Source organism: Populus trichocarpa, chromosome 4 (assembly GCF_000002775.5).
Source record: "Populus trichocarpa isolate Nisqually-1 chromosome 4, P.trichocarpa_v4.1, whole genome shotgun sequence".
Classification (NCBI taxonomy): domain Eukaryota; kingdom Viridiplantae; phylum Streptophyta; class Magnoliopsida; order Malpighiales; family Salicaceae; genus Populus; species Populus trichocarpa.
In genome coordinates, this window is record NC_037288.2 from 23358736 (window position 1) to 23372265 (window position 13530).

The 13530-nt window shown below is 33.9% G+C and overlaps 3 protein-coding genes across 8 annotated transcripts; 2 read left to right on the forward strand and 1 right to left on the reverse strand.

Annotated features, from left to right (window-relative positions):
• Positions 1 to 498: 498 nt before the first annotated feature.
• Positions 499 to 3485, reverse strand: LOC18098377 (NADH dehydrogenase [ubiquinone] 1 beta subcomplex subunit 3-B). The gene is made up of 2 exons (XM_006385036.3): positions 3154 to 3485; positions 499 to 752 (listed from the first exon to the last, which is right to left on the reverse strand). The coding sequence occupies exon 1, from the start codon at positions 3395 to 3397 to the stop codon at positions 3191 to 3193; it is 207 nt and encodes a 68-aa protein (XP_006385098.1). The 5' UTR covers positions 3398 to 3485; the 3' UTR covers positions 499 to 752; positions 3154 to 3190.
• Positions 3486 to 5708: 2223 nt separating this feature from the next.
• Positions 5709 to 7429, forward strand: LOC18098378 (disease resistance protein RUN1). Its single transcript, XM_006385037.3, has 2 exons — positions 5709 to 6301; positions 6834 to 7429. Exons 1-2 carry the CDS (start codon positions 5838 to 5840, stop codon positions 7234 to 7236), a joined length of 867 nt encoding a protein of 288 aa, XP_006385099.2. The 5' UTR covers positions 5709 to 5837; the 3' UTR covers positions 7237 to 7429.
• Positions 7430 to 10370: 2941 nt separating this feature from the next.
• On the forward strand, positions 10371 to 13530 carry LOC18098379 (B3 domain-containing transcription factor VRN1). 6 transcript variants are annotated; one of them, XM_024599122.2, is made up of 7 exons: positions 10371 to 10701; positions 11088 to 11652; positions 11748 to 11908; positions 12125 to 12392; positions 12515 to 12676; positions 12757 to 12896; positions 13066 to 13530. In XM_024599122.2, exons 1-7 carry the CDS (start codon positions 10606 to 10608, stop codon positions 13306 to 13308), a joined length of 1635 nt encoding a protein of 544 aa, XP_024454890.1. In that variant the 5' UTR covers positions 10371 to 10605; the 3' UTR covers positions 13309 to 13530. The 6 variants fall into 6 exon arrangements, with proteins under 6 accessions (XP_024454890.1, XP_024454889.1, XP_006385100.1 ...); XM_024599121.2 differs by having other exon boundaries at positions 10373 to 10665; positions 11748 to 11950; XM_006385038.3 differs by having other exon boundaries at positions 10374 to 10701; positions 11748 to 11950.

Here is a 13530-nt window from a genome sequence, read left to right on the forward strand (position 1 = left end):
CTTCGCTGTTGACAACTGTTTCCATTGACAAAGAGAATAATGGTGGTGGTGTTTTGCTTCCTACCGCGTAAAGCATGGTGAATCGTGAAGAGTTACAAAACTGAGAGACAAAGCAGTGTATCTATGCAAAAACCCTAGTTCTGAAATAATAATAATTATTTAATCCTTGTGCTTTTTAATGGAATAATAATTTAATCCTTTTATTTGAAAAGAAAAACTAATATTAAGTTCTGGATTTTCATATTTGACTATTTTCACATTTGACTATTCCACAAAGCTCGTTAACGCGGTACAACCTAAATTCTCAAAAACAAAAAGCAACAGATATTTTGCATTTGCTCCTCAATTAACTGAAATCCAATCTTTTATAAATTGGAGACCCTCATGAGATCCTAGCGTTAAGAAGACAAGAAAAGTTGGAAGAATGGTCACTCTATTAGATTGTTTCAAGGAAGCAATGGAGAAACCACAGAACAAACAAACAAAACAAAAGAAGAATAGAGAAGGATGAAATCTTATTCAAGACAAGATGCATGTAAGACCTTAATGTCTTATCCCGTGGTTGGATTGCCAACATGATCATACAGCAAACAAACATCTACAATGGTCTATGTTCCAAAAACTGGACATACAAAGTAAAATTACCAGACCCCAAGTCTCAATGTGAAACAAAGCTTATTGAACCAAATTACTGAGGAGATGGAATTAAAACAAGAGGCAATCCAAGCTTCGGGATCCCGGCAAACATCCATCTGCAAAACCAGTCATCGATTAAAAATCAACTTGCCAAAAACAACTGAAGTTCCAAAGATTAGACAAAAGAAGAGGGCTTTCGGATCATAATTAGTCTTCATGCATTAGCCTTAGCAGGTCTTCCATCAAAACATGTTACCATTTCAATGCGATATAAACAGTGATTTACACAGGTTGAATTAGCAATCCCTCCAAGAATACATCAAGGAAAACCATTTCTACCATGGTGCCAGCTTGTTTTAGTAGGTATTCGGTCAACCATGGGAACTACAACAAGGTGATTATGCAAGACTGTAAACTAACACAGAAACATCTGTCTTTCAATTAGTATATCTTAATCATTTCAAGACATTAAAATAACTCATCCTTGTATTTGTGCAATATTAGCTGCAGTATATTGTAGAGAAGAATGCATAACAGAGGTGTGATTTGTAGAAAAAACAAGCAGCCAACCAGTTTACTCATTTCCACATTTTGTTCAGTGAACCATCATTATATGCTTCAAAATTCAAATACTTTGAACGGTAACTCTCTATCCACTCCTTTCTCGTGTTCTTTTAAAGCCATCTTAATAACCACACTTCAAGTCTGCTGATTTCATTAATACATAAAATGTTTAGTGCCTAGCTCATTATTTTTAGAGTATAATCAATTTAATCATGGGTTTATTAAACTACCTTTCAGTTTAACAATAACTTTACAATCATTTAACACCCCAGTTGCACATTCCCTGTTTTAACTATCTTATTTTAATTCCATGTATAACATCTTCCACAACACGCTCCTCCATTTGTACTTCAAATCCACATCACAACAACATCACACAAGGAAAGGGGGCAATAAATAAAGCAGGCATCCTAAAACATACTCAATTCAGTAAAACTGAAAATGATTAAAGAAACCTTAGCATTTCAAAGAAATGCATAATTCTCAGAAAAGCAGCAAGCCACCACAGCCAATGTTTAGTGAATATAATAGATAATCCGTCGTATAATTGAGGGTAAAGGAACCTGGATGTGGCACAACAAGAAAAGAACAATTTCAACTGCCACAAATACAGATTCCAAATTTTGGTTCAGTAATTGTATATTAGCGCATTATAACTTGTTGATTTTACATTCTACAGTCTACACAAGGAATTGAAAATCTATTAGCCTTGACGACCAAAAGATTCATCGAGGGATTCACTGTTTTATCAAAGAGCACTACCTCCCATTGCAGCTCAAAATAGGAAAGCACTCTCATGCAAACTACAAACAACCTAATTCCTGTAACAAACTACAAGGATCCTTTTTCTCACTTATGTTAAGTTTGGGAACAAAGTTCCTATTAGCTACCATGACGCCAAATCCTTTTCTTGTACGTCTTCCCATTCCATTTCTGACCTCTTTCAACCCTTCGCCCCTACTACTTTAAACTAATCACTCTTACAGTACCATGTATTTATAAATTTAACACCGTAATGGTAAAAAGTCTGAAAGAAAAATTTTCCCTCAACAGGCCCTTCTGAATCCGGTTTTGCAGCATTCATCCTCTTCCAGTGAAATAAATTATAATAAATCCTAACACATCTTTACATTCATCTTGATATCCTCATTTCAACTCTGCCTCTATCATAAATTTTTTTTTGTTCATGTCAAGCAGTCACAGCCAAATTGTTCATGATAATTAATTAAAGGTAGACAATGATGCAGCACTCCAGTTGCACTTCTCAGTTTTAATCATCCTATTCTGGTTCTATGGCTAAGATCTTTGTTAATGGCCCCTCCTTGTTTACAACAGAGCCTAGGAACCGAAAATGATCATCATGAGCACCTGTCCAACAGCGCTCCCTTCTTGATTCCTCAGGTTTCCAACATTAATGTGATATACTCCCAAAAAAAAACAACATAAGACCCCAAAAATTTTGAGGAAAAAAAGGCAACGCAGGCAAGTGAAAAAATATGAAACCTCTTCAAAGAAAAGTAAAAATAATTTAAATGAACCTTAAAATTACACAAAAATTCACAATTTCATAAACAAGATACTTCAATCATCATAGAAACTACAAGAACAAGAAAACACACTCATGTCACCAAACCAAAATCACAAGTCAAACCCTAATAGTTCATATAATTATTAACTACAAATATATCCAAATCAGAACAACCTTCAATTTCCAATTAACAGCAACAAAAATCTCTGGTAAATCAAACAATTAAGAGACTGCATCACCATAATCAATCACATTACATAAAAAGATCCAAACTTTTTTCACAGAAATTAAAAAACAAGAAAACCCATTTGCCAACTACCCATAATTTCAAATCCAAACCAAAAAAATCAGTCAAATAAACATCAAAACAGATATGAATCACAGAACCCACCATTAATTTTTTTTTTAAATATAACCCATCTTACCTCAAGGAAAAAGACACACAAACCAACATCCTCTAAATCAGTGGGAGTGAGAAGAGGAGTGGTCAGAGGAAGGAGCATAAATCTTGTTATAGACTTGCTCTCCAACAAGATAGACGCCAAAGGCTACAAGAGCGATGCCGAGGCCAGGAGTGGCGTGGCGGAATTGGTTGGTGAGCATGGGATGCTTCCTCCATTCGTCTCTTCTCCTGAAGAACTCTCCTGTTGATCCCAAAGGTTTCCCCATTTTCTTCTCTGTTTTTTCACTTTCTTTTTTCCTTGCTGATTTGCAGTTACTGGGTTTACTTAGGTTTGTTTGTTTGTTTTATGAGCTGAGCTCTTTTGTTTTTTCAACCTAATGTCCTAAAATGTATCTTCCCTAAAAAACAAATTTCAAATTTTATTATTTTATTAAAAAAAATTAAATTGATATTTTTTTCAATTATATTTAATTTTATATGAATAATATACTTCAATATTATAATTTAAAACTCAATCTTCGATCGAGATAAAATAAGATCACAGATTAAAAGAATTGATTTTATAATTGTGTTAAAAAATAAAAACAATATTATTTTAATAAAAAATTAATAATTAAATTTTAATTAGATTACAGGGTCAATAATTTTTTTTTATTGAGTTAATTATGCTCGAGTTATCTTGTTAAGCTAGTTCCAAGTCCATCTTAAAACAATGGTAAATATAATTAAAAAGTGTATATATTGATATAATATTTATTTATTTTTTTAATTGACAAAAAAATAAATAATACTAGGTATATGAAATGAAAAAAAATAAGTTTATTTTATTTTTGTTCCAAAGATGTGCTTGTTACGAGAGACACGGAATGTGAGAATGGATGAGAAGGGAAGGATAAGGTGTTTTAAATATTTTTTATAAAATGTTTTTGAATGTGCTTGTGAATTATTAAATTGATTTTTTAAAATATATTTTTTTATAATTTTGATATATTAATATTAAAAATAAAAAAAATATTTTTTTATATATTTTTAATTAAAAAGTATTTTTATAAAAACATTTGGAATGCATTACCAAAAAGGCATTAGTTACTTTCATCGAAGATTCACATTATTATTTTCATGAAAAATTTCATTAAATAAAGTACATAAATTATGAAAAACTTTTCAAACAAAGTAATCAAGATAATATTAGGAAGAAAATCTACACAAATTACTTTAAATTTATATTGAAATAATTATAGCTATAATAAATTATTTATATATATAAAATTGAGTGTGGAGGTTCAATTAGATCGAAGGATTTTCTATCCACTTCTATGCCCAAATAATTCAGATAATATTAAAAAAGTTTTCACTCTACTTCATGCACTGATATTTTTCTGAACTCCCAAGAAATTCTATTGACGCTCAGAACACATTCGTGGGTGTCTGATAAGCGCTGTAAATTATATATTTTAAAATTTTAAAATTTTTTTTGTTTAAAATAATATTTTTTTAATATTTTTAGATGGTGATGCTAAAAATAATTTTAAAATAATAACAAATTTTATTTTAATATATTTCTGAAAAAAAATAATCTCACCCTGCATCTTCTTCGCTAAGTTAAACATTCAATCCTCTGGACCCAATCAAGAGCTTTGAAAATAACTTGATCCTCGTTAGCAATTGGTTGGATTGGTCAAGCCCAAACTCCATTGGCCTACAGTAATATGTTAGATTGATATTATGATAGTTTTTATAATAGTATTATTATAGTTTTTTCCGTTTAAAAATAGTAGTTTTAAAAAATCTATAAGTAATAGTTTTTTCTTAATTAGATTTTTAAGATTGAGTTTTTAGTAGAATTCAGCTCTGGTATATATTAATTATCTAAAATCTTCTTAAATTTATATATTTAGAACAAAATCTATAATTTATAGTTTTTGCAGTTGTAGATTTTAAAAAATCTATAAGTTATAGTTTGTTCTTAATCAAATTTTTTAGATCGAGTTTTTAGTATGATGCATGTAAAATTATGATATATATTAATTAACTAAAAACTTTTCAAATATATATAGTTAGAACAGAATTTATAACTTATAGTTTTTTCTTAGTCAGATTTTTAAGATTGAGTTTTTAATGGTACCATGTAAAGTTGTGATATGTATTAATTAACTAAATTTTTTTCAAATATATATAGTTCGATCGTGTTAGCTAAAGGAATAATATAAATTATATATATTTTAGAATTTTATTTAATAGTTTAAACTATTAGATTAAATTGGTTTTTAATATAATATCAGAGTTTTAATTACTAAATAATCATGAATTTAAATCTTGTCATCTTAATTAATCACGGTTTGAATTTTATCATTTCTATACTTTTTTTTAATTAAAATTTAATTAATATCACAAAGTATTACTGTGGCACGTATGAATTTCAAGGAAACCTCGTCAACCACCTTGAGATGATTCTTCTCAGTAGACCGTTGTATGCTGCACTGCAATGCCAGTCAACATCTGCTGCTACCTCGAAACTTCAATGAAAACGCGTGAGGAGCATTCCTAGAAATATGACAAATACAAAAGACAATTAAGCATCGACAAGCTTCAATATATGGTTTTACTTTTAAGATAACCAAATAGTTTTCATATCCTTCTCTCCTAATTCTTTCTGTTAAAGAATAATTCTCGCGAGCCCTTTGAGAGTTTTTCTTGTATTGATCGATGGCTTTTACGTCGTATACTTACCAGGTGTTCTTGAGTTTTAGAGGCGAAGACACCCGCAAGAATTTCACCGATCACCTTTACTCGACGTTGTCCAAGGCAGGGATTGTCACGTTCAGAGACGATAATAGCATCCAGAGAGGAGAAAACATCGAGTTAGAAATAGAGAAGGCAATCCAAGAATCGCAAATGTCAGTTGTTGTGCTCTCTAAAGATTATGCTTCTTCGACATGGTGCCTAGACGAACTTGTGATGATCATGGATCGTAAGAGGACTGCTGGACATATTGTTCTACCTGTTTTCTACGATGTGGATCCATCTCAAGTTGGGGAGCAGACAGGGAATTATGCTGAAGCCTTTGCTAAACACCAAGATCATTTCCAGGATGACATGGAGAGGGTAGAGAAATGGAAGGCAACACTCAAAGAAGTTGCATACCTGGGAGGGATGGTTCTACAGGATAGGTATGATCAAATTATACGCATCCCATTCACTACTTGATCTCGTATATATATATATATATATATATATATATATATATATATAGTCGAAAAGACAGATAAAAAAAATCTTTTTAGTATAGTTTTGAGGTGAATTTCAGTAGTGGAGACATGTCCCTTCTCTTATCATCTATCGAGACAGTAATAAAAAGCAATCTTAAAATGATGAATTGATCATTTAGGAAAAATATACTTTGCATATGGAGAGGTACGTAGAATCTTAGGCTTTAAACATTTTATAATGATGCAAAGAAAACTGAAGCAGATGAGCTTTCCAAGGAAAGATAAAAAGAGGGGCTGTGCAGAAAAGCATAAACAATTAATATATTGCTTTTCCTATTTAATCCTGCACAAAAGATTTCGATATGGTTAGAGATCCTGCACGAACTAACCTGTCTCATTCGATAAATTTCTTTGTTCTAGGAAAACTGTAACTTTTTTTAACATCTTGAATAGAGTTTCGCCGTTTTGTTTTTTATTTGGTTTTGAGTTGCAGGCACGAGTCACAATTCATTGGAGACATAGTTGAAGAGGTAGGAAAGAGACTGGACTCCACTGTACTGCTTGCTCCTTATATTGCCTGGCATAGATACCGGCTGCTCGTGAAGAAGACGAAGATGATTGTATACATACTCTATATCATATGTATTTCGATTTTTGTTGGTTTGTTTCTCTACAAATTTATCTGCACTTGGATATTCCTACAATCAGAGTTTGACCGCCATCTCAAAGGCGACCAATATGATCGAGTAATTTGGAAAATAGGAAATGGACCCAATAGAGCTGGGACCGAGCAAGATTTTGTTAGGGAATTACTCCGCAGCACTGGGACCAAGAAAAATATTGATATGGGAATCAAAATCATGTGTTCGTTGGTGCTAGCATTCTGTCTATCATAATATTTGATACGATCTTTCAAGATTATGATTAATGTCAGAACTTCTCCAGATCTCTCGAGATTACGATTTATGTAGCAAAAATCTGTTGATTGTTATTCCTATAGACATGTATAAATGAACAATACTGTTCTTGCACATTTCAAGATGTAGCCCTTCATGATTTATGTTCTTCGATGAAATTGTTGAGTTGTAATATCTGTAGGGTTGTTGGTGAAGATGTGGTTGGAAGCAAATGATGCATTCCAGCTAGAAAAATGGATATAAAAGGAGTTGAAGAGAGGAAATACTTGAGCAGGCAGTGTACCAGGTGCACTAAAAGGATTTTCATGTGAAGTCCGTTATTGGAGGCTCAATTTAAAAACGTGGTTGAAATTGTTTTTTAATTAAAAATTAATTTAATTTTTTAAATAGTTTTAGATTGTTTTGATATCTGATTTAAAAAATATTTTTTAAAAAATAAAAAAAATATTATTTTGATATATTTTTATATAAAAAACATTTTAAATCGTAACCTCTACCACAATTTCAAACAAACCTAAAAAAAAAACATATCAAGTTTAATTTTAGATCATGTTTGTTTATATTTTATACAGCGTATTTCAAAATTAAAAAATATAAAATTGATATTTTTTAATCTTAAATGGTTTATAAATTTAAAAAGTATTAAATTAATATTTTTTTAATCTTGAATACATAATATATTAAGATTAAAAAAATATTAAATTGATAACTTTTTACCTTAAAATATTAAGAACTTAAAAGTTACAGTCGTTGACGCCATATTGATCCTTCCAGGCCACACTCTCCCATCACTTTTCATTGCCACCTATTTATGAGTAAAAGACCTTGCTTGCATCCAAGGATCCCATAGAAGTTCAAGATGGTGTGTTTATTTTTGTAGTTTAATAGAAAAATATTATGTATAATATTTAAAAAATAATATTTAAAATCAGTATTAAAAACCAATGTGATTGGCCAACGTGGATATTACTATTTAAGCAGTGTCGTGTCATACTGAAAGCATTTGTATAGTGGCATCCATGCATATATTTTTTACTAATCTCTTAAAATCATGAATTTAACAATTGTCATAACTCATTTTTAGATTCTTTTCAATTACATTTTCTTTTCTATAAAAAAAACACTGAAACAGTGTTGTTTTGAACGACATTGTTCTCCTTTTCCCCTACGCATACAGAGGCAGGAAAGAAGAAGATTTTAAATTTTTTTTCCACGCTCTGTCTCTTCCTCTTGACCATTCACCCGACACAACCCATACCTCTACATGCCTTGCCACCACGTCGAAGAAAAGACAGAGGTGTCATGCCTTGCAAACGGGTGGCCACCTTACCCTGTAGAGGTAAGGCAACCCTGCTCCCCCCTGCACCACGATGGGACAGAGCAGGGGGGCTCCCTCTCCTCCTACTTATAAATAGAAGGGGTGGAGATAGAACAAGTTAGGGGCAAAAAACAAAGAGGGACGTTTGTTTTGAGAATTGAAAAACAAGGGGGGATAGAGAGAAAGAAGAGAGGAGAAGAACGAAAAATAGGGGGCATTTTTTAAGAAAAAGGGAAAGCAAACGAGAGATTGGAGGGGGGAAAAGAAAGAAAGAAAAAGAACATAATATAGAGAAGGGGACTAAAAAAGAAAAAAGGAAGAGAAAACCAGGGGAACGAAGATACAGAGAGAGAGAGCCAGACGCAGAGAGAGAGAGAGAGAGAGAGAGAGAGAGAGAGAGAGAGAGAGAGAGAGCAATAAGAACCAGAGAAATCTTGCTCAGACGTTGTCACTCCAGGCCTCCATCTTTAGCAAGCACCAACACCAGGGGAACTAGAAGACAGAGGAGGGTTGGAGTTGACGAGAAAATAGAAGGAAAGACTAGAAAAACAAAAGAACAGAGGAGAATAACAATAATCTCTCTCTCTTCATCGTTGGAAGTAGCGCCACCGTCATTCTGCCCAGTCACCAGTAGCACCGCCAACAACAAAAATACCATTGTCAGAGGGAAGAACACTGCCAACAACACAGAGTGGAACAAAGAGAAAACAAGAGAAGAACAAAGGAAGAATATACAGGGAGAAGTAGAAGATAAAAGAAGAACAAGCCACCGTAACGCCACCGTCTACAACTGCAACGCCACAGGCAGCACCACCAGGAGGAATCGCCCAGTCTGTTTCCCCCTGCCCCTCTCTTCTTCCTTCTTCATCTGCTCCCCATCTCCACTGCTCACGTTGCATGTGAACAATGGAAAGTGCTCCACTCCGGCCCGGCTCAGTCTAAAAAAAATCCAAAAAATATTTTTAAAAACTTGAAATTTTCTCGCGTGTTTTTCTATCCATTTTGATTAATGTCGGTTTGTATTTTTATATCATAAAGATATGAATCTGGTATTAAAATATCTGGTTTTCGTCAAAACCTTACACAAATTATAAAACAAAAAAAAGAGTCTTATTTTCATGCATACGACCAAATCTCTCAAAAAAATCATATCGTATTTTCATGCAAAGAAAAGTTTTAAAAAATATGTTTTAGCATGTATTTTGGCTTTAATAACCAGTTTATTAAAGTCATGAGAACTAGACCAATATTTCAAAAAACTCAAAAAAGTATTTTGTTTTGTTTTAATATCAGGGATTATGAATTTATACGTAAAACGTATTTCCGGTATTAAAAATATAGTTTTTTTTTATAGATATTAGAATAATTAGGTTTTTACTCGATAAAATAATGATCTCCTTACCGAGAATGACTTTTCTTAAACCACAGACCAACAATTAGACCTTAGCATATATCATATAATTAAATAATGCAGTTTACTTTAGGTAGGACGTATTTGGGATGCGAATACCATTCCTTTATGCAACTAGTTTTCATACCCGATCTCTAAAACCAGCTAGGGTTCCTAATGATCAAAATATTAGGTGTTGACTTTTATTCCTGCTTTTTATTGATAAAAAATAAAAATTCCTTGTCTCTTGATGTTTGTCAGACAAATACCCTTACCTAAGGATAAATGATTATTGCGATGCTACGTACATATAATAACAATTATGTAAACTTTTAATGATATTAAAATTTATATAACTCAAAATAATAATCTTTAAAAAACAAACCTAAAACCTCAATCGATTAAATTAAAGAAGCATCACACTTGCAATGAGGAGGTTGGTGAATCACTCAATGGAGTTTGGTACTTTCTTTAATAACCCAATTATGATTCACAGAGCTGAAGCAGTGGAGCACAATTAGCATGCACTGGTTTATATGGGGTCAGTTTAGTTCTATTTGTGTATAAATATATAGATAGAACTCTCACTGTAACGAAGTAGCACAAGGACGACAGCCCTTGAGCTGCTTACTGCTTAACAATGGGTGAAGGTGATGGTAAACCCTTGATGTTTGTGGCAAAACCACCCCATTTTTTCAAGGTAATTCTCGAGGATTCTCTTCGTGAAGGAAAGCTGGTGAGCCATTTTTTATTTTATTTTATTTTTTATTTCCCCATGTATTATGCATCTTTAAGACTATTCACCTCATGACAAGTCTATGGCATTGACATGCTTGATTCTGCTTTTGGTAGATCATCAGCTTAACTAGCTCTCTTTTTCTCCATGATTCTGTTCTGTTTCCAGTAGCTTTTGCATGTAGAGTACTATTTGGTACTTGTTAAAAAAAACCATGTCAGGAATCAAAATATTGGGTTTGGGTTGATGATGCTGTAGTGGGTTAAAGATCATTCTCCAACTCCTCTCTCTGGAGGATAACAAGCCAAGAATCCAATTGAAGGGTAGAATTACACAACATTGGTGTATGTGTATTTGTCATTTTTCTTCTTTGGTATTTGTTTCAGATGCTTCCACAAAAGTTTGTGACGAGATATGGGATGGATCTCACAAATCTGGCACGCCTTAAGGTCCTTGGTGAGGCTTGGGAAATTGAGTTGAAAAGGTGTGATGGTAAAGTTTGGCTGCAAAAGGGTTGGAAGGAATTTGCAGAGTATTACTCTGTAGCCTGCGGCCACTTCCTTGTTTTTGAATATGAAAGAAATTGTGATTTCCATGTCCTCATATTTGACAATAGTGCCACAGAGATAGATTATCCACTTAAGAACAACCGCAGTGAGGTGCCTGGTCGTGGACTGCTCAAAGAGTGCACGAAGGATAGAGGGAAAGAAAATAACTCGGTTGAAATCCTGGATCACTTTTCACCATCGCGAAGAACAAGAAAGAAATCACCATTACCATGTCCTCGGCCTCACAAGATGGTGAGAACCTATTCAACTTATGAAACTGGGACCTGTTCAAAGCTAAGCACTTCGGTGGAGGTTCCGCCTACAGGCACTTGGTCTAGGGGGATGAAACTAGAGAGTTCCAAGACGAAGGCAAAGTTGCGTTGTTCTGTCAGGGGACTTGATGGTATGCAGATTGAAATATGATATTATTTAATGTCTTTTCGATTGGAAAACAAGCTGGTGTCATATGCTTTTCTCATAATTTTACTTCATTTCCAGAGGAAGATTCCATCAGAGGTGGTCGAGGCATGTTAATGGCTAGGGGTCAAAGATTATCGTATGCTGGGGCTCTTGCAAATATGCGATCACTGACATGCTATGAAAAAGCTAAAGCTCTATGCAGAACTAGTGCTTTCAAATCTGAAAATCCCTTCTTCAAGGTTGCCATGAGCCCATCATATGTTCATACTGGATATAAATTGGTAATCTTTCAAGTTTAAATTGAAAACCTGAGGGACTATACTTTGTTTGATCCAACTTGCGTATGCAGTATTTTTCAGATAGGAAGAAGCACACAGATGACTGAACTTTTGTTCTCTTGATTGAAACTAAGATTATCTTTCTGATGTCTGTCCAACATTTTTGAACTTTTGTAGAGTGTACCAAGCAGCTTTGCTCGGAAGTATTTCACCAAAAACAAAGGAAATGTCACCCTTTGTGTTACAGATGGTAGAACCTGGCCGGTTAAGTACTGCAATCGCACAAAATCTGGAGTCATATTCTGTCATGGGTGGAAGGCATTTGCCAAGGACAATAAGCTGGCTGTTGGTGACTTTTGTGTCTTTGAACTGATTAATGTTACTGAAATGTCATTGAAAGTTGTGTTTTTCCGCCTGAAGGATGTAGAGAGTCTCCTGTCATCAGGTGAGTAAAGAACCTCCTCCCTCTCTTCTTCTTTGATGTATAGATTGAGTGATATACTTTCTTTTTGGATAAGAAATGCTCCGTTCATCTGACTCTGCTTTTGGATTTCTGCTTTGTATCAGAAGATATGGGAGGAGCCAATCAAGTTGAACCAAATAAAAGCCTGGTAGCTAAACCTCAATCTGATTGGAATAGCAGAGATGGAGCTGGAATTTCTAACCCTGATGATGAACATAAACCTGGAGAATTTGAGCATTCTGAATCAAGATTTGAAGTTGAACCCGGTAAGGGCTGATAACTTCTCATCTATTTAGTTAAGAGAAATGACTTCTTGTTCATCGTTTGACTGTTAAAATTTACTTAGACAAGTTTGGGAAACCTGAGCTAAAAAATAGTTCTTCTGTGCTGGTGACTCGAGGTTCCAAAACTGAGAGCAAATTCATCTCAACACATCCATTCTTCAAAGTTGTTCTACGGTCATATTATCTCAACAGATGCTTCGTGGTAGGTTTGTCAACATATTCTAGCATGCATGTTTTTAAGAATCATGCTATCATAGTATATCTTTGGAACAGTCTCCATAAGCGTTCTAGTAATGCTAGAGAGGAGAAGCACTCCTACTTTGCGCCAAGATTGTATACAAGTACTTTAAATTCATATATACCTTGTGCAGTCCGTGCCGATGAGCTTCGTTGAGAGGTACTTTAAGCACAAAAGTCAGATTGTTATGCTTCAAGTTGCAGATAGATCATGGCCTGTGAAGTTGATCATCCGTTGGTCTCAAAGACAAGCTATATTATCTGCCGGCTGGGCAAGATTTGCAAGAGAAAATTCTCTGCAGGTGGGACATGTTTGTGCCTTTGAGATTGTCAAGAATGGCATGCTGAAAGTTTCAATTTCCAGAAGTGATCGCTAAACTTGCCCCACGAATCTCTTTCTAGCAAGCATTTTGTTATGGTCACATGGATGCATTAAGAACGAAGAAATGTTCTTAAGAATTCCTCTTTTGCCTCTTTTGTCTCTTAAATGGACCACTGTGCAGCTTTCTTTAGCTGAATGACCCAGCTCTGTTGAACCCTATTGTAAGAACTCGACCATGTTTAACGTCCATTATGGGTGGGGATTTCTTGACTGATTA

Coding starts and splice junctions, on each gene's coding strand:
- LOC18098377 (XM_006385036.3), bottom strand. CDS start 3,397: ATGGGGAAACCTTTGGGATCAACAGGAGAGTTCTTCAGGAGAAGAGAC.
- LOC18098378 (XM_006385037.3), top strand. CDS start 5,838: ATGGCTTTTACGTCGTATACTTACCAGGTGTTCTTGAGTTTTAGAGGC. Junction 6,302..6,833: donor GGGATGGTTCTACAGGATAG/GTATGATCAAAT, acceptor TTTGAGTTGCAG/GCACGAGTCACAATTCATTG.
- LOC18098379 (XM_006385038.3), top strand. CDS start 10,606: ATGGGTGAAGGTGATGGTAAACCCTTGATGTTTGTGGCAAAACCACCC. Junction 12,677..12,756: donor AAGATTTGAAGTTGAACCCG/GTAAGGGCTGAT, acceptor AAATTTACTTAG/ACAAGTTTGGGAAACCTGAG. Junction 12,897..13,065: donor ATCTCAACAGATGCTTCGTG/GTAGGTTTGTCA, acceptor TACCTTGTGCAG/TCCGTGCCGATGAGCTTCGT.